The 25,231-nt window shown below is 40.1% G+C and overlaps 1 protein-coding gene across 1 annotated transcript; it reads left to right on the plus strand.

Annotated features, from left to right (window-relative positions):
* The first annotated feature begins 3,101 nt into the window (after positions 1-3,101).
* LOC140328011 (C-type lectin domain family 2 member B-like) lies at positions 3,102-13,281 on the plus strand. The gene is made up of 5 exons (XM_072407287.1): positions 3,102-3,323; positions 5,720-5,846; positions 9,621-9,769; positions 10,619-10,734; positions 13,026-13,281. The coding sequence occupies exons 1-5, from the start codon at positions 3,117-3,119 to the stop codon at positions 13,189-13,191; spliced, it is 765 nt and encodes a 254-aa protein (XP_072263388.1). The 5' UTR covers positions 3,102-3,116; the 3' UTR covers positions 13,192-13,281.
* The last annotated feature ends 11,950 nt before the right edge of the window (positions 13,282-25,231 follow it).

The raw sequence follows: 25,231 nt of genomic DNA on the forward strand, positions 1-25,231 counted from the left end.
CATGACATATTAGTACAAAATCTATTAGCTTGCTGCAAACTGTAGTAGATGGTGGTTGCCATTAGTGGGGAGATTTAACATTATGACATAATAAACAATATTTATATTGACTTTACATATCATATTTGTACAAAAAAGTATTGCCTTTCTCAGATTTGGAAAAAAAAAACAAAGCGCAATATTTGGACATTAATAATATTAAAGGCCATATTCACTGCAGATGAAATAACATCACATTGTATGTATCATTTTTTAATGATCTTGTCACACTTATCTCTTCTTTGCTAAAGTGCAGATACCTCTCTCCTGTGCATGTGGGCAGTACTGACCCTTGGCTTGGCTGCTCTTCCACTTTTATTAGTTTCGCCCATCCTGTTGGTTGATCAGGAAATAGCCTTTTATTGACCCCTGGTTATTTAGCTGTCTCAGGCTCAGCGTTTGGGCAATGTGTCTCCACTAGGGTCGCAGCCCCTAGCTCTGCTGAGCATTTCCTGTACACCTGTTGATTAATTCAGTGCTTTCCCTGTCCAGTTCCTGTATTAACCCCTTGTTGCCTAGTCTGGTATTTACCTGCCTATTACCTTGTGCTGTTCAGTGTTCCATTGTGTCTGCAGTGATCCTCATTTCACCTGTGCTTCCTGTGTTCTGTGTCTACAGTGGCCCCCATGTCACTGGTCTCTATTTCCTGGATCCCTGGTATTTGACCCCCTGGTTTGTCCCTGACTTCTCTTGCTTGCTGCGTGGCCTTCCTTGAAAATTCTCCTGCCTAGTGATTTGGTACCGTAAATTATCCTGCCCACCTTGGTGTGCTCAAGGACCACATCCTGACAGCAACCAGCAGCGCAACATCCTGACCACTAGAGGCTCTGGAGAAGACCTGGTTACTGCTTAGATTCTGCATCCTGGCCATTCTCAGGGCTCACACCACCTCAGTGCAAGCTGTAGTGCCCCCTAGAGGCTCCTTCTCCCCAAGCGTGACTGATCTTTTGTGGGTCAGAAAGAACAATCAACCATTAAGATGCCATGTCCCAGTTAAAATTTAAACTACAGAATCAATACACAAACATTATTTTTGTTAATAATAGTATAGTTAATATGTAACAATAACTTCTAAAAACAACTTTCTTTTTATTGAATCATATTCAAATAATACTTCCTCAAAGAACAGAAGACATTAGTACTCGGGTTAATAAATATTATTGATTTATATCCCAGTTGGGATACACAGATTTCTGTGTAGAAGGACACCGATCTAAGGTAAGTAAATCCACAATGTTACATCAACACTGACCCTGGCAGGGCAAGGAAATGTAAGGCAGAGTGAGTCAACCAGACCGCATCGAGATCAATAACTAATAAAGAGCCTAAGGGATCAAGTGAGCATAAAGATATAACCTTTGTTTCCAGATAAAGGAAAATATTGGTCCAAATGACGAATAAGTAAGATATATTCTGTTTCATGTGCATAATTAAACAAAAAACATTTTATAACTGTGGTCATGGTGTGATACAAAGAACACTAAGTGCCAAAAAATAACACATCGGGCCTAATTTAATAAAGTGTCCCAAGACCGGAGAAAATAGACTATCACAGGGAACTTGGGTGATTCAACAACCTTGAAATTGGTCTGGTTTAGGATTGAAAATATTTGCTAATATAAGTATATATTATAAATATAAGCAAACGAAATTGAAGAAATACATACAATGTCCCTACCATAGTCATATGTCATTATTACAGTCTAAGATCAATTTTTGGGGTGAAGCCAATTAACCTAACTGCATGCTTTTGGAATGTTGAAGGAAAATGGAGAACCCAGAGGAAACTCATGCAAACATGGTGAAAACCTGCAAACTCCATGCAGATAGTGTCCTGGCAGAGATTTGTTGTTGGGACCAGGATGCTGCATGGCAAATAACCTCCCTGGCGGTCTGAATAAAAATTAAATAAAATAATATTTTTTAAATAATTTTTTAAAAAATACTTATTTTAAATTTCCCACCTGGTCCCGCCTTTCAGCCGCACACCTGCACTGCCCAGCCCGTCCGACATCTGCTTTTCCTGGCCTTGTGTACCCAACATTCACACGCTGGAGACACAGATGCCGGGTGGCATCTGTGTAGCCTGGCGATGCCCGGTCAGCACTTCCAGGGGAAGCAGATACTGGAGGACGCTGAGGGCATTGCTGGGGTACACCGCGGGCATCGCTGGATTACTTTTCTCCAGGTTCCTCTCACATCACCCAAACTGGCACTGTTCAGGTGTGAGATTGACCATTTTTTTTACATTATAGGAAAGCCCCAGACGCAAAAGCCATTGGCTTCTTGGGATATGTGACATAGGTATCCCAGGAGGCTGTTGGTTTCCCCTTTCAGTCTTTACCGCCAAGGCAGTGAAGTCAGAAAGGGGGGGGTGACCTACCCAAAAAAAAACAATTTTTTTTCTAATATATAAAAGGGATATCTCCCCTTTACATAATGTTAAACATGTGATCATGGGTCTGCTTTATAAAGGGAGTAAACTTAATCTGCAAAGGAATCCTAAAGATCTTGAAGATCTACTTGCACTGGTTTCAGTGGCTACAAGAGAAAGATCTTTTTAGACTTATAAGAAGTCACACTTTAGTTTCCAAATGACTAACCAGTTTCACCTTAGCAAAGATATTTTCCTATAGAAGAATTGGAAATGAGCCAAGGTGTATGTATTCATGATCACAGGTGTAGATTAAGTAAAGATTAAGTAGGAAAGTAGAATTTTTTTACAAACTTCTTGTAAATATAGACAGTTTTAAATCCCTAGTAATAAATGCAACTGTTATCTCATCTTTTTGTTTGTGAAAACTTTTATCATATCTCCTGTCTTGTTCTCAGTATACTTATAAAGTATATATTATATAAGTTATAAAAGAAGTTTGTGTTTATAAATAGATCAGAAAATACATTTTTGTTTATAAATAGATCATTCATTCCAGATTTGGTAGTTGTGATGCAATGGAGGTGCAAAAACTCCAATCTGAGGTCTGAGTGAATGTCCTTAAAATCAGGAAGTAAATATTTCAAGTTGATTCGTGTTGTGATATTACTGTTTGCACAGCATAAGTATTACAAGAAACTGCATGAACTCTTCCTGCTCTGCTAGAACGCTGCAGCCAGCGGCAGAGGACGATTGTGAAGTAGAGATGTATTTACTTAAGGACTCCAGGGGGAAAGCCGAGGACCCTGACACTGACCAGGAGCAAGAGGAGGCCCAGGAGGAGGATGATCCCCAAAATACTGCGAGCAACAGCAACATTACACCTAACAGATCCACACCGACCCTTAAGGTAAGTGCCATCTTTTATGGGCAGTCTGATGAAGTACCAAACTCTACAAGCTACAACTCTTATATAAAAACTACAGGTTTATATCTCTGGGTAAGGTATAAAGAGAAGTCCCTGTACACCTGAAGCCTAAAGCCCCAGGGAGAAGGGTGACACTGACCCCACTAAGACTTTTACATTGCACATCTGCATATCATAGAGCCCAGCTGGATGGGGGAGAAGGTGTGAATGTGAATAAACCTGTTTGATCTAGTCATTGTCTAAATGTTAAAAACCTTGATGAAGTTGTTCTCAGCGCCATGTGTTCCTTATTCCATTTTACTTTATTCTGTAGTCTGTGCTGGGCATTCCTTATTCATCTTTTTGTAGTCTGTGCTTTAAATTCCTTATTCCACATTGCCTTTCATTGCACTCTGTTCTATATATTCCTTTTTCACATTGCCCTTTTCTGTTGTATGTACATTACTTATTCCACATCACTTCATTCTATACTCTGCTCTGTGCATTTCTTCTTACATATCACCTCTTTTCTTCTACAATGTCATTTACTGTTCTCTGTGTTTATTTCTTATTCTGTACTCTGCACTATGTTCCCTATTCCACATTACAATATTCTGTACTATTTTTTGTGTGTTCCTTAGTCCACATCTCATTATTTTGAACTATGCATTGTGCATTTCTTTTTCCCTGCCACCTTATATTGTTCCCAGCTTTACTTTCCTTCTTCCACATTGCCTTATACTGTGTTCCGGATTCTTTTTCCACACTGCCTTATTCATTATTTGGTGCCCCTTACTGTGTGTTTTTTATTCCATGTCACTTTATCCTGTGCCGTGTGTTCTTTATTTCACATCGCCTTATACTGTATCCTGTGCCGTGTGTTCTTTATTTTTACATTGCATTATACTGTATCCTGTGCTGTGTGTTCTTTATTTTTACATTGCATTTTAATTTATCCTGTGCAATGCATTCTTTATTCCACATACTTATATACCTTATACTGTATCCTGCACTGTGCATTTATTTTTCTATGTACTCCACTGTACTTTCCTTCTTCCACATTGGCGTACACTGTACTCTTTGCCTTATACTGTGCTTTCTGCTGTGCGTTGTTTTTCCCATTTTGTGCATTCTTTTTTCCTTATTTCATGTCACCTCATTCTGTATCCTGTCCCATGTGTTCTATATTTTTAACCACCTTAGACTGTATCCTGTGCAGTGCATTCTTAATTCCACATTGCCTTATACTGTACTCTGCCCTTATCCTGTGATTTGCCTTATACTGTAACCTTTTCTGTGCGTTCCTTATTCCAAATCACCTTTTTCTGCACTCTACTTTTTATTATTCTACATCTGCTTCTACATCCTGCGCCGTGCATTCCTTATTCCACATTGCCTTACATTGTACTCGACATTGTACATTTTTTTTCCATGTCACCTTATTTTGTACTCTGCACTTCTTTCTTTATTCTAGATCCGCTTATACTGTATCCTGCGCTGTACATTCCTTATTTCATGTTGCCTTATGCCCGGGGTGTCAAACTCTGGTCCTTTTTTGACCCCCAAATGAATCTTAGATATGAACTGCAGCTGGCCCATCACTGCATTGAAATGGCGCCGCTACTACAATTCCCAGCATCAATCGCGTCTATAGACCAGCGGGCTTTCTAGCTATGCGTGGCTCCACATTAGACTGTTTTATAGACGCAAGTAATGCCGGGAATTGTAGTAGCGGTGCTATTTCAATGAAGAGGGAGTTCCAGCCACTCATAAGATTTGGCCCCGCATTGGCATTTCCAGCACTCCCTATCAGCTACACCTGGGAGATGCCAGGAGGCTTTTGGAGTTACGGGGGCTTCCAGTTTAACGCAGGCAGATTTTATAGGCATCTTCAATTTTTTCAATAAATTTAAAAACTGGCCCTGCAGCTTTGTTTACGTTTTTAAATTTGGCCCTCTGTGTATTTGAGTTTAACACCCCTGTCATATGCTGCATTCTGCACAGTGTGTTTCCCATTACATCTTGCCTTATTGTGAAAACTACACCATTCATTTTCTCTTTCTATCCTCTACTCTGCACTTTACGTTTCCTATTTCACATTATCCTTTTCTGTATGCTGTACGCTCATTCTGTATACTGCACTCCACAATTTCTATCACAAATTACCTTATTCTGAACTCTGCACTGTACGTCCTTTTCCCCACTCACAACTCTTTATTCTGAGCTCTGTGTGTTCCCTCTTTTACCTTGGTATACACATTGCAATCTAATTGTAAAATATTATTGATTGACAGATTGTAGTCTATGTTTTGCATGTAATTCACTTTGTCTCCTTTTGTGAGACGATTGGTTTCTATTCGTGTGACATAAACCTTACTAATACAATGCTTGGTTTACAGGATTGTTCTTGTGGATTTGTGTGGTGGAAAACATTCTGCAAAAAATACTGGATTTGTGGAGCAATGCTTGGGGGAGTATTGGCAATCAATATTATTATCATAAGTATCTTCTTTGCAAGACAATCATGTAAGCAGTCTAGTATATCTTTTATCTGCACACAATTCTGGTGAGGGAAATAATTCTGGGTTTGGGGGTTTGGGTTTAACCCTCCGATTCTCTAACCCCTTATATTTCCTTGGTGGCTCTTGATAGCTTTTTGTAAGCTACATTTTTAGAAGTCTTTAGTGTGCTCTTGTTATTTTGCTGGTTTCTACAAAATGTGATAATGACACAATACAGTTGGCAATACTCTGTATATTCTGCATTCACTGTAGGGTCCTCCATCTCCCAGGCTGATGTTAGGTGTGATTCAACCCACAAGGCTAAGGATATCCTGTGGCCAAGCAAAAAGAAAAAACAAAGTTTAGCTCAGAGTTTGCTTTTAAGGCGGAACTAAATATATAAAACTAAAATGTTTAGTGCAGGTGTGTTTCTCAAAAAATTCCTTCTCAGATTTATATAAAGTGGAATCCCAATGTGCCGTGACCCCACACAACTGTACACTTTTTACTCCAAAAAGGAAACTTCTTACCTTAAGACATTTAAAGGCACCACAATTTAACATCGAATATTCACAAAAACATAATTGGTTCCAGGTTTATAAATAAAACACACAGAAGATCTCTGCATCTGATATGAGTAGATTTGCCAAATTCTCATCTATTGTTCTTGACACATTTCCTAGTTGCCTCCTCTGTTTCTTCATAAGAAACTGTGTTCTTAAATTGTGGAGCCTTTAAAGTTTTGTAAGTTTTCTTTTTAGAGTAAAAAGTATTTCCTTGAAAAATGATTGTATTTTTACATGTAGAAATAAGCACTTTTTCTATCTGCTTGCTGAGTTGTAACTTCAGCAAATAAAGTTGTTTTAAAGTTGTAAACTTCAGCAAAAATAGCAAATAAAGTTGTTGAAGTTTTCCTGCCACTGATAGTGGCCTGGGAAACCCCATCAGGATTTAGAGAAATGCAGGAGGTACAGGGACAGAGATGAGAACATGTGCTCAGCCATTGTAGGTGCCTGCATGCCTTCCAGAACACACTGACTGCCTTGTCTTTGTGTAGTGCATTATTATAATAATTCCCTCTGTATTAATGGGGTATATGTGATATCTTATCAGAGATCACTTTGGGATATCCCTACAGTCACTGTATCAGCTATATACACAAATATATATGTGCTCTGCCCTTTTCAGTTATCTTTCCTGATCTGCACACTCTGTCTAGTCACATCCAGCATAGGTTAGGCATCCTATGGCCCATAGGTAGCAGAGGTCCGGTTGCATTGGTAGATTAGTGTGATTGCTAGGGTCTAAGTGGTAGCACAGATAGATTGTTCCTGAACTCCAGAGACTTTGCTAGCATCCCTGCAATCCGGGATCACAGCATACACAGCCCTGTTGCCAGTTGGAGGATCTCCTTGCCGCTGTCTTTAGGATCATCTCATCAGGACATCTTTGCTACAATCAACTCCAGAGGCCTCTGCAACCCATCCTGATACTGATCATAACTGGAGGTATTTGTGGTAATAGACTGTATATATACCCGGGTATATTTGTGCACAATTCTTCTCAGGACTCTGCTATGTGCTTGTTACTTGTATTCATTGCTGTTTATTGATGGTATATATTGTTATTACTGTGTGTTCATTTAGCTGCAATGGTTAATGTTGCATGCTGGGTGTAGTGGTTCCTCAGATGTTGTTTTATATTGCTGTTATTATTTCTGGTATCAGTGTTCTTTTGGTTAACTTTTTGTCTTTACAGGTTAGCGCCATAGCTTGTTTTGTGGGAGTCATTTACATTACCCCCCCCATAACAGGGCTACACAATTATAGAATAGTGAATCGTGGAAAGGTCAGTCAAACTGGCTCATCTCAAACTGGAATATTGGGAGGCCTAAGCCTCATATATTCTCTTTATTCACCCAGGGTTGAGTGGATAGGTCCCTTTAATAGGCCACCACAAAGCCTTCGAAAGCCTTCATTTGCTGAACTCCTCAAAATATACCCAATATTCCAAGTATTGGGGAAAATGTGACATTACTTGGACAAAAGCAACCTATTACAAGGCTTCAACGCAGTCATGATGGTAGTGGGGCTCAGTTTATACAAGGTGCTTATACAAGGATTAGACCTTGACAGAGATACACAGAAGGTAGTGCCCTGAAAATTACTGGTTCTGTTTAAATACTGCCAACATAGACATTTTATAATACAAAACATAATAAAAATATTCATGTGATGCCTTAACTAACAGAATGCTGTTTCCATAGGCTGGTTTTGCAATTGTGTTCACGTTCTACTGTTTTTGCATTTCTATAAGAATGTTAAACCTACTTTAAGCAGGTCAGAGGAAGGTTAATTGCAAGTTAATTGCAAGTCAAATACACCCATCAATGAATTCAGAATGACCTCTAAAGAATCCAAAATTGATGTCACACTGGTGCCATCACACAAAACCCAACAACACGGATTCTAGAGCAGTCTGACTTCTCTGCCCCAAATGGGATATCATTTTGTGGGCCAGGATGGGAGAGATTAATTGTGGGATGATGGCAATTCTCAAGGCATCTGTAATGGAAGGAACAGTAGAGATAATTCAATAAGTTACTGTTCCTTTAACCTTGTAAGCTGGAATTATTTCAGCGTTATTTCCTGAGTATTCATGGTACACAGTAAAGCATGATTCAAAAGTAAAAACATTTGCAGCAGCCGAGCTATCTAAATCAGTGTTTCTCAACCAGGATTCCTCTAGAGTTTCCTAGGGATTCCTTGAGCTATGAGTGATTTTGACATTTCAGGTCAATTACCATTGACACTAAAGATCTTTTTGGCTATCTGTAGGGATAGTTTCCTGCCCAATTGCCAGCAATGTAAGAGGCATTCTTCCTGCAGACCACCACACTACTACACTGTGAGGTGTGGGTATAGAAATTATAGAAGGGGTTCCCTGAAGATCTGAAAGTTTTTTCAAGGGTTTCCAATGTTAAAAAGGTTTAGTAAGGCTCATCTAGATACACAAGTTCATGGTCTGACTCACTGATGCACATGAATTAAAACAAAACTTGTGGTCAATAGTTCTCTGTAAACTCAATCCCCTTCCTCCAACAATGTTCCAATATATTTATGTTCTCTGCATTGAAAGGCTTCAAGGGTCAAGGGTGTCAAAAAAAAGGTGGAAATCTAGGGGGGCCAGGTCTGGCTGTATTGGGGGGTTGCAATGCCAACAGAAACCAACAGTCATGAATTACAGCCCTGACAACGAGGGACTTTAAACTTGGAGTAATTTTCTGATGAAACATAACTTTTTTTGACAACTTCCTTCTTACCTTTTCTTTGATAGCCCCACATGATCCCAAAAATAGGCACTTTCTCTGCAGAAGGAACAGTGTTTGCTTTCTTTGGTGATAGGAGTAACTGGTGTGCAGTGAATGTTGCATTGATTCTGGGGTCAGGTGATGGACCCAGGTCCCATCTTTATTCAAAATTATTCACCTTGTCCACATTAGATTAATTGTCTCCACCAGCAAGTGGAAGTCATCTTTGGTTCTGGTTCTCCTCCGTTTAAATTCAGATGCCCGCTTTTTACCTATTATAGGCAGGGTCACCCTCACCTAATGTGGCCACCATATCCCAACAAATGTCCTTTTGGTGACATCTCTTTCTGCACAAACTTCTTGCTCCTGGTCCACGTTTAGTATTTGAGGATAGTCCTAGGATGTTCAAAATGTGGTCAATATTCTATAAAGAATGTGGAACTGAAATGCAGTAGGATTTTGACATCCATTCTGTCTGGTTTTCTCTAGCCTGTAAATGTCCATCCTGCCCCAACAAGTGGACAAAATATGACGACATGTGTTACTTCTTGTCAAATAATTTCAATGTATGGAAGCAGAGCCAGACGTACTGTAAGAATGAAGGGGGGTCTCTGCTGATCATTAATGACACTGTGTTGGTAAGTTGGCAAAATCTTTCACCAAACTGATAAGTGAATGTGAGCTGGGCACAATGCAGCCCACCTTGGTGTATGGGCATTCCATCAGATGTCAGATATCCCCTGCCAGCCTATATCTGAAACAACCAAGGAGGACAAATAAAGAATAGATTTCTTTGGCTCTTGGTTTAGGTAAATCTGAATAATAATCAGCTATAACTCACCAAGAAAGTAGGAATGCCACGTGCTTTGCCTAATTTCTTTTTGTTATAAGGGATACTTATATTTTCAGAATATTCATATTTTCAAATTCCATAATGGAATTTGGTTAAGTAGACATTTAGAAAAGAATATGTGCTTTTGGAAAAGAGGGTACTCTTGTTTGCCCCGTTCCCGTACCCACCACCCCCCTTAACTCCATAGCCTCAGCCTCCACTGCTTTTTTTACATTGAGCACTGCCCTGCCTGCACATTACAGTCCTATGAACTTTCTGGGACTGTTTAGGAGGCAGGTCTGCTTTTGTTGCAATAGTCCTGTAGCCAAGAAATGAGGTGGGATGTTTGACTTGCTTTGGCGTAAAATGCAAATTGTGGTCTGAGTGAGCCGGTGCAGATGTACAAAGACTGAATAGGAGACCAAATTTTGGGCAATATGGTGGCACTTAGTATAGCACCACTTCCCCATATACCCCACCTCTCAGTTTGGGGTTTGTCAGACCTAAGTATTATCATAAACCCAAGGTAGCATCGAACCTGAATCTCTTTCTCTCTCTGAATGTTACCTTTGGACGTGTGTTTCAAGAAGATTAAAAGCTTTTTTTCTGAAACGTATTTTCTTGGCTTACAGCTACTTTATTTATTGACTTACAGCTACATATTAAGGAACTCTTCAACCTGAATAAGGATTATTGGATTGGACTAACAAAGGACCATGGGAGTGGAGAGTGGAAGTGGGTGAACGGATCGGTCTACATGGATACTGTAATGTTAGTGCTCTTATTATTATAAAATAGCAAGCTACTTTTTTTTCATTTTAGCACTTTTTTATGCACACTGTTCTTCATGAAATTGGTCATGCCATTGGCGCAAAGCTCTAACATGTCAAACTTGTAAACCAGTCAATCTGGTTCTTAATCAAGTTATTGACTCGAGTGTCCAATCATAGAGAAAAAAGGTATGGTAATGATGAATGAATGATGAACTTCACAAGTGAAAAATTTATTCATGTCACAAGCCCCATTATTAGATACACCTTGCTAGTACCAGGTTGGACCCCCCTTTTGCATTTAAAACTGCCGTAATTCTTCATGATATGGATTCAACCAGGTCTTGGAAGCATTCTTGACATAATAGTATCATGGGGATACTGCAGTCATAAAAGAAAGACATGGTCAGCAACAATACTAAGTGAGGCAAAGGTATTTAAACTGTGTGCCAATAAAATATCCCCAACACCATTATACTGCCATCAGCAGCCTGAATCGTTGATACAACGTCAATTCTTTCATTGTTGTTATTGATGCCAAACTAACATCTGAATGCCGCTTCAGAAATTTAGACTCATCAGATCAGCCAATGTTTTTCCAATCTTTCACTGTCCAGCTTTGGTGAGTTCATGCAGATTGTAGCCTTAGTGTCACGGTCCCTTCCGTGACGGAAGTTTGAGGATCTGTCAGAGAAGCTGCATGTGAGGTTATCTGTCTCTTTGTTTTTACTTGTTTCTATGTTGTTGTTTGTAATGACCGCTCCCCTTGCATCAGGTGCAGCTGGTGGTCATTACTGCTCCTCCATTTAGTCTGGCCTCACACTTCATGCTAGGCGGTTTATATTCACTGCTGGGATGTGAAGAGCTGGTGTGTTGAGCCATCCTGAGTTCATGTTTATATATCTGCTACTAAGATAAGTTCTGAATTCCTGTTTATTTATCTGCTATTAAGATAAGTTGAAATACTTTTGGTGTTTAGGTGTTTTGTGGTTCTTTTGTTGTTTACTAGGCCTCAGGAAGACACTGGGTCTTTCATCAGGGAATGAACCAGTAGTCTCAAGCCAGACACTACTCCTAGGGCTATACAGGGCTAGTAGGGCCTAGGTTCCTGTGTATGAGTATTCCCACTATCAGGGGATACTCATACTGTTAGGAGTTAAGGCGAGGTTAGGGTGTCTGCAAGGGCTGACCATTCCCTTTTCCCTAGTCATTGGAGGCCTAGTCCCTTCTGTTTCCTTCCCCTCCCTGTTATCCGTGACACTTAGGTGCCTGTTCTAAGCTGACAAGAGTGGCACCCTTTCTGTTATTTTTACCTTGGTTGTAATAAGTTGTCATAAGAAGAACGGTTGTCTTTCCAACAGCTCAAGCCAGTCTGGCCATTCTCATCTGACACCAACAATTTTTCAGACCGGTCTAGCCCTAGAGATGGTTGTGTGTGAAAATCCGACCACCTGCTTCTAAAATACCTACACCAGCCTGCCCGAATTAAACAACTATTCCATATGAAAATCATTTATTTCACCTTTCTTCCCCCTTCTTATGTTTGGCTCAAATTTCAGCAGGTCCTCAATGTCATGAAAATGCTGCCATGTGATAGGCATTTCTATTAACAAATTGATATGCAAGAATACCAAATAAAGTATCCAGTGAGTGTGTAGTCCAGTTTCTACTTCCAAAAAGTTACAATACATTATAGTTTTGATCTGAATTATACAGCCTTTATCTTACACTGAATATTTCTCCATTTCTTTCTCTCATTAGGGTGTTCCTCTCTCCTCTATTTTATCCTTTCTCCTCCTTCACTTCCCTTTCCTTCCTCTTCCCTTTCCCTACCCTACCCTTTCCTGTCTCTTCTCTTTCCTTTCTCTTCTCTTCCCATTCCTTTCTCTTCCCTTTCCTTTCTTGGCCCTTGCCTTGCCTTTTCTCTACTCTTCCCCTTTCTCGGCCCTTGCCTTGCCTTTTCTCTACTCTTCCCCTTTCTCTACTCTCCCCCTGCCTTTTCTCTTTCCCCTTCCCTCATCACATAGCTCTACTCTTTCCCAATGATCAGTTTAGAGATTGCCTTTCAGGCAGTTATTCATATCAGTAAATGAAACCAAAAACCATTCATACAAAATTACCAATTTACAAACTGGCACCTATCTGCTAATCTGCCAAAAAGGAAAGCTAAACTTTATCCGGGAGCAATCATTATAAACTACTTTTTCCATCAGCTAGATTTTTCTGTTTTTGGAAATGGCTTAGATTTGTTTGATTTCTTCATCTTCAGCACGTTTCCTTGTGTCTTTAAAGGTTTGGCAAAGATTCACATCTGAACTGTGGGTACATTAACGGTGACATTGGGGCACTGGACTGCTCCTCACAAAGACCTTGGATCTGTATGAAATCTATTTGGAGTTTGGACAAGGATTTGAAATCTAATGCTGGTAGTGATACAGCTGAGGGCATTTCAAAGTGAATTGTTCTACAAACTCCATATCAATTTTCACTTTTGTGGCTTCAATGATCATGAACTGAATGGTAATAAATGTTTGGTAACTTGCTGCTATTACTTTGTTTTTGTTTTTTTGGGTTTTTTTTTGTGATCTGTTTTTTTATTTTGGAACTTTTGAGTTGGATGTAGGAAAGTTTGGAGGTAATGGTAAAAACAATTAGTGATTCCATGTGAATTATAGCTTCAGGTGCCGGTTCTGCCAACTGCTTCAAGGCTGGATGTGTGTTCAGTGATCTTCTGCAGACCACACCTGAAACAAGGTTCACCCAGAGAACTATCACTGATTGGATATGTTCCCTTTTTTGGGCCATTCTCTGTAAAACTCTAATTATACCATTGGGAAGGTTTTTCAAAGCAGTGATTTTTAAGGTACCAAGCATTCAATGAAATGAAAAAAAAATCACAATTTACGCAAAAATAAATAGATGAGAGACATTCATCAAACATTTGCATAAGAGGTTATTAAACTAAATTTGCTAGAATCTGTTTCTATTAGGTTATAAGGTTAACAGGTAAAGTCTCTGTTGAGAGAAAATCATGTGCATCCACAGAACCAACACTTTTAAAGCTGCGTACACACTTCCAATTTTTATCATTCAAAACGAACGACGAACGAACGACCGATTGGGCAAAAATCGTTCATAAAAAAAGTAACCAACGACGCAGACGAACGAGAATAGTCCCTGGAAATGAACGACCGAACCGGCGGATCGGATTGGACGACGATCGTTGACCATCGTTCGTGTGTACAGTCGTTCAGTGTGGAAGTGTGTATGTAGCTTTAGTTGTTATGTAACACGTTTCACAGCAAAAAATCGGCTGCTGTAGACCAAGATTTGAAAATAATGATCAATACCAAAAGGTTCAAAAACATCAGCAATTTATTCCAATATGAGATTGCAGAGCAGGGGCCCTTTGTATGCCCAAGAATACCTTGCAAAATAATACATCTGGAAATCTATAGAATTTGGTAAAGAGGATGGCTGCAGCATATCTGTACGAACCATCCTTGTTACCTAAATTTATAGATGCATTAATCTGTGAGGTCTCCTCCAGTATACACAGAGCGTTGATGCTTTCCTAAATGTGATTCTGTATTGCCTTGGTAAATGGACTTCAATTGGAGGTAGTATACAGCTGTACCAATGTGTGGTATGTTCTGCTATTGTCACCATACCTTGGCCCTAAGTCATGCAACCCTAAGTCATGAAGTATAGAAGTATAAAAAGATTATTTGGTATAGTGTAGTATAAAAGTGCCCATCAAAATGTCCTCAAAGAGTTTTTAGTTTTATAACATCCTAATCATATCATCACCACATGATGGGTGGCAACAGGGCTGTTGGATGCATGCAGAGGAACATATGATGATTAGGAGCCACCACAAATGGTCTTTTTGGAGTAACAGGGGAAGGTGGGTAATTTTAGGTTCCAGGGGAGGGGGGGCGGTAGCAGTGCACATAGTTCTGAAAGCGCACTGAACATTTAATCTATATGTGTTCTAAATCAGGGTTGTTCAAATCCAGTGATCAAGGGCCGGAATCCACAATCAGTTTTTCCTAGACTTCATTCCCTGTACTATCAGTCATGTGTAGGCATGAAACACAGCCTGGGAGCCACAGCAAAGTCCATCACTCTTTGCTCTGGTGAACACTGAAGGCTCCTTAGGCTATGTACACACATCACATGTTTGTAGCCAAGACGAATGGTTGTGCTTGCCTTGGGAAAAATCCCAACAATGGTTCCCCATTGTGAATTCATACTCCTCTTATACTGTACAAGGTTTGAAATTCTGTGCTTCAATTTACTCTTGCATAAAAAAGAGGATCTGCCACTCTTTTTGTTTGTGTCATTAGCAATCTGCTATCGGTATTGTTTGAGCAGACCTGATTACTTTATTGACTGAATGATATCCAGCTTGTGGTGCCTATTAAATGCAAAGCAGCCTGAAATGATTTACAGAAATGGGTACTAGAAAAGATTAAATTGCAAGATAGTGAAAGGAAGAAATGTTAAAATGATAACGTTTTCACAATAATATGATACATTAAATATATCTTAACATAGATATGAGTTGTGTGTATGAGTCTAGAGAGAGGGTCACAAGAGATATCAGTTTGCCAAGCCTATCGATATTAATGAAAATACAAAGAAGGAAAGAAAGCAGCTTTTTTTGGCAAAGATGATTGAATAAATTAAGAAACAAAATATGATACATAGAAAAAGTTAACAAAAGTCTCCTATATTGGTTGTACGAGACATAGATCTTCTAAGCAGTACATAGGTTGGTTTGACAAAATAAGGCAACTTGTCTCGCTCCCGATGCATTTTGCCTATAAGGCTTCCTCAGGGGATTACAGAGACATGTACAAGTAGAACTAATTAACAAAAGTATATACAAAATTCATGTTAGTACAATTATTAATAAATTCTTACTAACATGTACAACCATACCCATAATATACATTTCAATATAAAAGGTGTACATAAAATACCTAGTTGCCTTATTTTGTCAAACCAACCTATGTACTGCTTAGAAGATCTATGTCTAGTACAATCAATAGAGGAGACTTTGTTAACTGTTTCTATGTATCATATTTTGTTTCTAAATACATTCAACCGTCTTTGCCACAAAAAGCAGCTTTCTTTACTTCCTCATATTCTCATAATTAACATAGATATAACCCTGGAAACTCAGGGCCTCACCTCTCATACTTAGAAAATCTTACATTTTTTCTATATCTTGGCTAACTTGCTATATTTATAGCTATTTGTAAATCATATGTTTTAGCGGTATTTCACAACATGACCACCAGCTAATTAACATATATGGGCTTGGCTGCAAATCCCCTAATGGGGATTAGGGATGGAGAGAGATTACATTACAGTGTGACATCCTTATCAACTAGAAAAGATTTTTGAAAACCTTCCAATGTATTCCTTGTTTTGGCGCCCAAAATGGTCCTGGGGTGCTAGTATATGAGGCCCCAAGCCCAAATTTGATTCTTTTGAGGTCTTGCCCCGTGTTGCCCCCTCTCTTCCAAAGTTGACCTCTGCTGCCAGTGGGCTCATCCCTCAGAAGTTACATTACTAGTGAAACCACCATCATGGCCCCCTTCCCCCTATTGCATAGTAGCGCAGTGATGGTGAAAAAAAAATATTGCCTCTCCCAACATTGTGTTCTAATCTTCTAACCATCAGCCTGCTATCACTCACCTCACTTTAGTTCCCATTGTTTGTATGTCATGTGATGTAAAAATGGAGCTGAACTGAAGTGAGTGATAGTGAGCCAGTGCAGGGAAAAGAAGCACCCGATGCTTGGAGAGATATTATACATTTGTATTTCAGTGCTGTGCTCCTCTTCATGGGGTTAAGAGGATAGAAGGGGTAGCAGTTGGGCTATGAGCAATGGAGGGGAAAGGAAGGAGGTAAGCATTTTCTCTCCTTATCTCCCTGCCCCTGGGGTCCCCTGCAGTCACAGGGAAAGCTTCCCAAGTAGGTCCCTGCAGGTGTATATAACCTGTACTACATGCAACTCTCCAAAACAGGACAACAGTAGTCCAACTGGTATAACGATGAGCACTCAGCCAAAGGCAAGGAGTTCATCAACCAAGAGGTATAAAGCCACGTACACACGTGCAATTTTTGTCGTTGGAAAGGATCTTTCACGATCCTTTCCAACGACAAAGGACTACACGATGCATGAACGATGCTGTACATACGCTCCGTCGCTCTCCCCCTTCCCTTGCATTAGGATCGGTCCTCGTTCATCGTCCGTGGATCGGCCAGGACGGTGGTTCGGACAATGTATGACACCTACTGTACACACGCCAGATTTTCGCCCGATATCTGGCCGATGCCGATTATGGGGCCATAAAAATCTGACGTGTGTACGCAGCTTAAGGCTCGAGCAGTGAACAAGGTCATAGAGAGTAAAGATATCCTAGTGAACAAATTGGGAACAAAAACTGATTTCTTTTGTGTTTCCTGTTTTACCCAAAATTTTTCTGGAATCTCATCGTTCTATCTTTAGCGCCAGTATCATTGACTTCATTGCCTGAGGACATAAAGTGGGATAAAAAAAACTCTATGAGAATGTCCATTGAGTTTTGCCCCTTGTGTTAGATATGAGTACATTCAAAGAAGTATCCATTCCTGAGAGATGAGTTTGTCTGTACTGATGTCCAGTTTGGTGGTTTTGGCGAGGCCAGGCCGGAATAGAGGATTAAGAACTTGTGACCTTAAATTGAGTACTGGAAATTTTGTAAGTAAGAAGAAGAACTTTCAATGTTGGTTGACCACAGGTAGAAAAAAGGCAAGGAGATGCATTATTTTCATCATTCAGATGGGGACCTTTGAAACTCAAAGTTGAGGAATATTATATAACCACTTCTGGATAGAGTAAATCTGTCTGGTGGCTGGTTTGGAGAAGACAAGGGAGAACCTGAGTCATGGTCAATCTTAACTACCTTAACAATGTCCAATTTGACCATTTGGAGGGCTGCCAAATATTATGTTTTAGTCAAAAAGTCAAGACCTCCAGATCTGATCCATTAGACTTGCCCTGTAACAGGGCTTGTAATTCACAGTGCCCCAAGATGACCATGGTTTGTGAGACTAATGATAGCTAGGGAGCATCATGTTTGGCTAGACAGATCGTAAAAAAGCTCAACCTGGGCCCTCTTCAACACTGCTTTCATGTCACGTCTTTAAGACATCTGAGCATAACATCCCAAGGCCTATCAAGATTAGGAAGTACAGGCCCAGCATGCATTGAGCTCTGTCCAGTTTATAGTGATAGGCTGGGGTACCACCTAGGAGGTAGGTATAAGAATATGCCCCCATGTGACTCAGGAAATCTGTACCAATGTCCTTAGAGGTACCACATAGTCAATAAAGGCCTGTTCTCTTAGTCCTCATTTGATAAGTGCATAGAAAGCAGCTGCGGATATTGAAAGTCTCTGTCCCTATTTAATTGCAAAACTGTACCAGACCCCATCTCTTCAGAACTATAGTGTCAACTTTATTCACTTTGGCCAAGCTTTGAAATTGGCCAAAGTGAATACATATCAGAATACAGTTTTGTGGACTCCTATTTCATGCATGTCCTAATGCTTTTGTGCACTTTTTGTTATTAATAAGACTTGTTATAAAAACAGAGTACAGAGTATGTACATAGATGGGTAACACTGAAAAGTTGAAATTGTTTCCATGTTAGATTTTCCCTTTTTATACAAATGCAGAATATGATGTCTCCCATTGAAATATTAGTGGTAATCTTATGCCGAACCCCTAAAGGTAAATGTACAAAAAAGGAATGTTTCTGATAGAAAAAAAGATCAGTTTACTGATTTATAAGTTTTTAATTTATAAACTTATATAGCATATTCAAAATTAGGAGCAAAAAGAAATTCCATACAAAGTGAACCTACCAGATTTATAATGTAATGATATATGTCCCACATAGTGGGAAATGCAAAAAGCAACCAGTGGTGCAGTGCAGTCGCTGTGTGTCTGGCAAGGTGCCATTCGGTGGGATCTGTGTAGAATTGCTGGCTCCCGCCACAGGTCATAATCTGCTCTTATACAGCAAACCTACATCCTGGTACACCAAGGCTCTGCTATGGGCAACAAAGAGTTAAATATCTTAATTTTTGTAATCTTTCAATGGGCCCTGAACTGGTCAGTTAGATTGCTGCCTAAGCCAACTGCCTAGACGTTTTGGTCCTGATTTAATAAAGCTCTCCAAGGTTGGGGAGGATACACTTTCATCAGTGAAGTTGGGTGATCCAGCAAACCTGGAATGGATTTCTTCAAAGTAAGTTGTTAGCAAATGTTTTGATCCCTGGACCAGATCCATTCCAGGATTGCTGGATCACCCAGGTTCACTGATGAAAGTGTATCCTCGCCAATTTTGGGGAACTTTAATCAATCAGGCCCATTGAATAAAGCCGCACTCTCTGCACAAAGCCTAGACTGAGCTGCACTGTAATGACAGCTAGATAAATGGGCAGGAAGGGAAAAAGATGCAAAGACTTGCTGGGTAGCTGCCGGGCCCCTGATTTGATGGGGCCTGGTACAGCACCTTACCCATTCCTGATGGCAGCCCTCCTGCTTAATACATTACATTCTTTTGGCCCTGACTAATATGCTGTACTGTATGTCACACATTTCTACACAATCGGCCTGATTTATTAAAGCTCTAAAAGGCTGGAGAAGACAGACCAACACAGGAAAACTTGGATGGTCTATCCCAATGATTTCTAAGAAATCAATTAGGTTTGCTAGATCGCCCAAGTTCTCCCATGATAGTCTTTCTTATCCAGCCTTGGAGAGCTTTATTAAATCAGGCTCAAAATGTTTATTTTCAGCTGACAGTTGCTAAGTATTCACTATTATAATGAAATGATTTTTTAAAGGATGTGCATAGGGCACTATGCTTGTACTAAGATACCAGCGGCTGGAAAATGGGGACTTTCAGAGCCCTACACGAAGAGATCAGCTTCTGGATGGGGAACTAGGACATGAAATTAATAGAAGAATTTTGTAATAAACTTGGCTGCCTCCACATATAAAGAAAAAGATTGATTATATATTCCCTTAAAGTATATAAAAACCCAAAACAAAATGATAATATATCGTCTTTAAATGTGATGGCCTCCTTATTTTTTTTTTTTGCAAATACAGAAAATACCTGATATTTTGCATAAAATTCTGTGTCCTTGTCACTTCCTGTGACAATATAAGAAAGCACAAAGAATTGTATATTTTTAGATACTAATTTCAGTAATCCACCATTAAGAAATGTAGACATGGTTGATATCTAGCTTGTTTTGCAACCATGGCTGACCCCACAGATACAGAGGAGAAAAAGTGTCGCCACCCAGATATAGGAAATATGTTACTTCTCATATTACTAGGTAAATAAAGGAAAGAAAAAAAATGCAGCCACCATATCTAAGAGCTTCAAATTATTAGATTTTTGTTTGGGTTTAGACACATCTTAAGGGTAACTCCAATTGGTGACACTTTGCCTCTGTGCGCCGCTATAATTCAAACCAGTCACTGCTGCTCTCTCTTTGTGCAGGGTGACTGGACATGTAGGAGGGGCAGACATATTGCTGTGCAGTGTGAGCAGCTGCACAAGGGCCCTTAAACAGTCCTCAAGGGCCCCTGAGGCAGCTAGCATGGTCCTTGCCTGCAACACTGTCCTCAGTTGACAGCCAATGGAGGGTGGGCATTCAAGCAACGACCATGCAAAGCTGAGGACTGCATGCCCTCAGAGCCCGGCACACACAGACCTGCACGATCCTGTCTGTTTCAGGGGGAACAGGAGGAAGGGTTGAAAGTGAAAAAAAGAGAGTGAGGAAAAGAGAAAATGGGGGCACGGGGTATTAAAAAAAAGGGGGAGAGATAAAAATAGAGAATAGAGAAAATTGAGAGCAAGAGAATAAAGGGGGAGAGATAGAAGGGGAATAAAAAAGAATGAGAGAAAAAACAATGGCAAAAAATAGAGAAGAGAGGGGGAGAGATAATAAAAAAGACAGGGTTGTGGGGGGTTTGATGGGGATGGGGGGTCCCGCCACTGTCCTGTGTCCACCCAGTCCTGTAGATTTCTGCAGGCGGCCTGTACTGCGGGGGACCTGCTTGTCTTCTTCTACAACTTTGGAAATATATTTTATAAATTGTTCCTGTAGCTGTTGCCCTTTCCATTATGATCCTATGAATCTCACTTGTGTGCAATATTCCATTTTTTTACCACATAGAATGGGCCTGATTTATTACCGCTCTCTAAGACTGGAGAAGATAGACTACTATGGGAGTGATCCAACAAACACGGAATACATTTCTTAAAAACCTTTTCCTCCTTTTGGCAAATGCTTTCAATCCCGGACCAGATCTTTCCCTGGCTTGCTGGATCACCCAGGTTTTCCCATGATAATCAATATTCTCTAGTATTGGAGAGCTTTAATAAATCAGACTCAAATGTAACCCAATGCAATCCATCATTTGTACACATAATACAATGTACTTTATACCAAGATTTACAAACAGGTCCAGGTGCTTCATAAAGATGATGGATCTAGACTTTGTTTTGGAATCACTTCAGATCCAGGTCAGAAATCAGTAGGAAGTAAAAAAAAAATTGGCCATGTACCAACCTTTAGCCACAGGTTTTCCATTTGGCAAGGCTGATAACTTATGACACACCCAGGTTCCACTTTTGCGTCTTATGATTTCTGACATTTTATAAAGGATTTATATACAACACATGATGGAATGCCATCAGATGACATTGGATGGGATTGTTGTCTGTAGGAATGACAAAGATTCACAGCTTATTGTGAGCCACACCTGGCAGCTGCCAGGTGTTTGAAAATTGTTTGAGCAAATCATATGACTGGCAAATAATTAACTACAGCTATTTGAAGTGTTTAAAACTTATCACCTATCAAATATTATCCCTAATTTACCACTCCCAAATAACAGATGGACATCAGATGCTACAAACAACCTTTGGTGAGTGTTTCCAGTGACAGATCATTGGGAAGGGAGAGTGGATAAAGAGCAGGCAACACCCAACTGTGCTCTCCTTTATAGAAGCACACAGCAGTCATTCCCAGTTGGTCATTCATCAATTACAATTGGATTGTAAACATGTCAAATTTTGACCCTGATTCAAGCGACTATTATCTAAAGCATGTACATCGCCCATTGTAGCATAGCGAGAAGTTTAGGACTGGATTTGATGTTTATTTTAAGGTGTTTTTCCTTATTTCCTGGGACAGGGGTTAAATGGCCTGGATAAGGATGTCAGTATGTGTAACACTGCATATTTGCAGCTCTTTATTTGCGATCCAGGTCTTGGAAAGGATAGGTGGGCCAGGCACTCTATCTCTTTGCCAGGCCAGCAATTGGGGTACTGTGGTGCACCTGGCTACTGATAATGTCTTTGAGATTTGGTGGAGTTGGAGCCTGTGACCAGGTGGCTCAGACAGAAAGTCTGTGTGAGGCCTGTACAAGCAAAGGAAGACTGTGCAAAGCCTGGAAACGTGGGAAACAAAGGAAGTCTCACAAAATTTGGATCTGCTGGACCAACAATTCTGAACAAGTTTGTCAGAGAGAGCCAGGAGGCTGAAGCTAAAGGTGTTTTTCTGACATACTGTGATGTCCCTGATCGCCCGGGCAGCATGGTGGTTCAGAGGTAGCACTCTTGCCTTTGTAGCGCTAGGTCCCAGGTTTGAATCTCTGCCAGGACACTAGCTGCATGGAGTTTGCAGGTTCTCCCCATGTCTGCATGGGTTTCCTCCCAAAAACATGCAGTGAGGTTAATTGTCTTTCTCCCAAAATTAACCTTGGACTGTATAAACAACATATGACCATGGTAGGGACGTTAGATTGTGAGCCTCTTAGTGAGTGACACAACTATGGACTTTGTACAGCACTGTATAATATGATGGTGCTATATAAATACTGTGTAATAATAATCCCTTGTGAAATCATCCCACTGATTGATGATTTCATGTTTTTGAGTGAATAAAAGTGGGCTGAGTGCCCTGAAATGAGTTGCCCTGATGCAAGGAGTGAGTATGTAGCTAATCCCTCAAATTATTCTAGACATTTTTTTTTTCTTTACCATCTGAAAAAAAAAATCTGCTGTCCAGGTCCTTATAACTTGCTGTTTTCAGATAGGGTATTGGTAATCCAGCTGCACCAGCTAGCCCCCCAATCCCCTTGCCAAGAATTCATCGTTCACAGACTCCTTTCTGGACCTTGAGAGGTCCCCAGATTTGTATTGTATGTGAGGACCTCCAGAACCCATGTACGGAAAGAAAGAACTTTTCACATAGGTTGCTATGAAGAAGGGAAGGTACGGACATGTGATACAAATATTTTACTGCTTACTGCTGTTATAAATGAGTAAGTTATATTTACAGGTTGCATTAATTACATAGCAACATTGATTTGTGTTGTATCCATCAATCCTGGGGTTACTTTTAAACACAAATAAAACTTAAAAATTCAACTTTATCCCATCTGCCAGTGCATACTTCTTACATAAATATTAATGGTGGCATCCAAATTGTATACAAGCATGCAGATCTTACTGTACTCCTGGCATACTACCTTGATGATACCACCATGTATCCCATGGAAATATCTCATTTCATGTGTCTCCTTCCTTTTCGAAAACTCTGTTTTAACTGTGAACATGCGGGATTCCAAGGTAGCGTTAGTGGAACGATTCCAAGACGACAATAGGGAAATTTTTTTAAAAATGCCTCTGTGTGAAGCAAGAGGACAAATGGAAAAATGAGGATCATATAGTCGGTATGAATACATGACTCAATAGTAAAGCTTTTTACAAACTCAGCAAATGACGAATGGTGAAAATCTGACATTTGTACAGGGGTGCCCAAATGCTGTTCATCAATCTGCCCTGGGAAGAACCACTGTGTTTTCATAAGTAGAGCACAGATTGCTCATTCACCCCTGTCACCTCTTCATAGAACAAAACAGCATTGTGTGTACAACGTTCATTTGTCCTCCCCAATACTTATTTACATTTTATTTACATTGCTTATTCACATTATATTTACATTGTAAAAGTAACATTGTTACACCGAGACTAATTTATTAAAGGAATTGAAGCTTTTTACATGAAACCATCATTTAATTTGGACATCTTTGTTTGCAGCCATGGAACTTCCAAGATTTAGGGATAGCCATTTGTTTTGCAACCTAATGTGTGGTTCTGTAAAGAAATAATGAGTTCCAAAGGCTTTAGGCCAGGCAGAGGCAAACTACGGCCCAATAAGGTTGTTTCTCTGGCCCATTGGGTGGTCTGCGGCACTGGCCGGTGGGACACCGAGCAGGGTCAGGAGAAGGACCCTGCTGGAAGGGGTGCACTGGCCAGAGCCGTGGAACACATCCCGTTTGTATTTTGGCTCATGGAGGTGGGCGGCTGTGTCCCTGCACACAACCCGCCCACTCTCCCATCTCAGGCTCAGATCTGAGATGGGATAGTGGGCAGGGTTATGCCATCATGATGACACGTTTAGTCCCATCGACCCGGCCCCTCTGTCAAATTTTATATCAGATTCTGGCTCCTGGCTGAAAAAGTTTGCCCAACCCTGCTTTGGGCTATGGTACCGTATAATAAAGATAAAGGGAGAATGTGTGCTTACCTTAAAATACATTCTAGAGAAAACACCCTTTTTTTTTCCTGTCTGTCTCCCAAAATCAGTCTCATGTAAGTACTGATTTTGGTATTTGCTGAGGTCTAGACAAATGTCAATTGATAATGCTTAGGGTTGGCCATGCCAGCACCAAACACTGCATTATAGGGTCCTGGTGGAGAGGTCACCCGCACTGGGGAGCTTTAAGCTTTGACTGAAGGATGAAGCAGCAGCTCAGCACTGGAAAGGTTGGAAAAAACACCTTAAATATCGTTCTGGGCCCTTCCTCACCAAGGGTGTTATACTATAAATCAAGATATATACAGGTTAGCCATTTCTGCGAAACGCAACAGTGTCAAAACTATTTCAGTTTATTTCCTATTAAATTTTTGCTATATTCATCTCACCATAGAGTTAGCTTTGTACTAATCTACTAGTGTGGTAGGTGAACTTTGTCTACTATAATTTCATTTTAAATTTACACATGGCTATACATTATTTGCCAAAAAATACTTTCTCTTCTATGGAATCATTTTCTCTAAAACAAATCTATTTGGAAAACAAAGATTCCAAAAGGGAGAAACCAATCTCTGTGCAAGAATATGAATAATATTAAAGGCATCCTAACTAAAAAGTAACATTGAAAACAACAAAATGGACACCTTTTCCTCTGATGACAGCTTTGCACCCTCTTGGCATTCTCTCAATCAGCTTCATGGGATGGTCACTGTCAATGGTAAGTTGACAATTATTCACAACAACATCTGAGGTATAGTAAAAGAATCAAGGTTTTATTCACGCGTGGGAAACTCACAACAGACAAGG

The sequence above is a fragment of the Pyxicephalus adspersus genome, chromosome 4 (assembly GCF_032062135.1).
Source record: "Pyxicephalus adspersus chromosome 4, UCB_Pads_2.0, whole genome shotgun sequence".
Classification (NCBI taxonomy): Eukaryota; Metazoa; Chordata; class Amphibia; order Anura; family Pyxicephalidae; genus Pyxicephalus; species Pyxicephalus adspersus.

Excerpts from the sequence above, each read along its gene's own strand:
- LOC140328011 (XM_072407287.1), top strand. The coding sequence starts at position 3,117 with ATGAACTCTTCCTGCTCTGCTAGAACGCTGCAGCCAGCGGCAGAGGAC. Across the intron at positions 3,324-5,719 it reads GATCCACACCGACCCTTAAG|GATTGTTCTTGTGGATTTGT; the intron begins GTAAGTGCCATC and ends CTTGGTTTACAG. Across the intron at positions 9,770-10,618 it reads TCATTAATGACACTGTGTTG|CTACATATTAAGGAACTCTT; the intron begins GTAAGTTGGCAA and ends ATTGACTTACAG.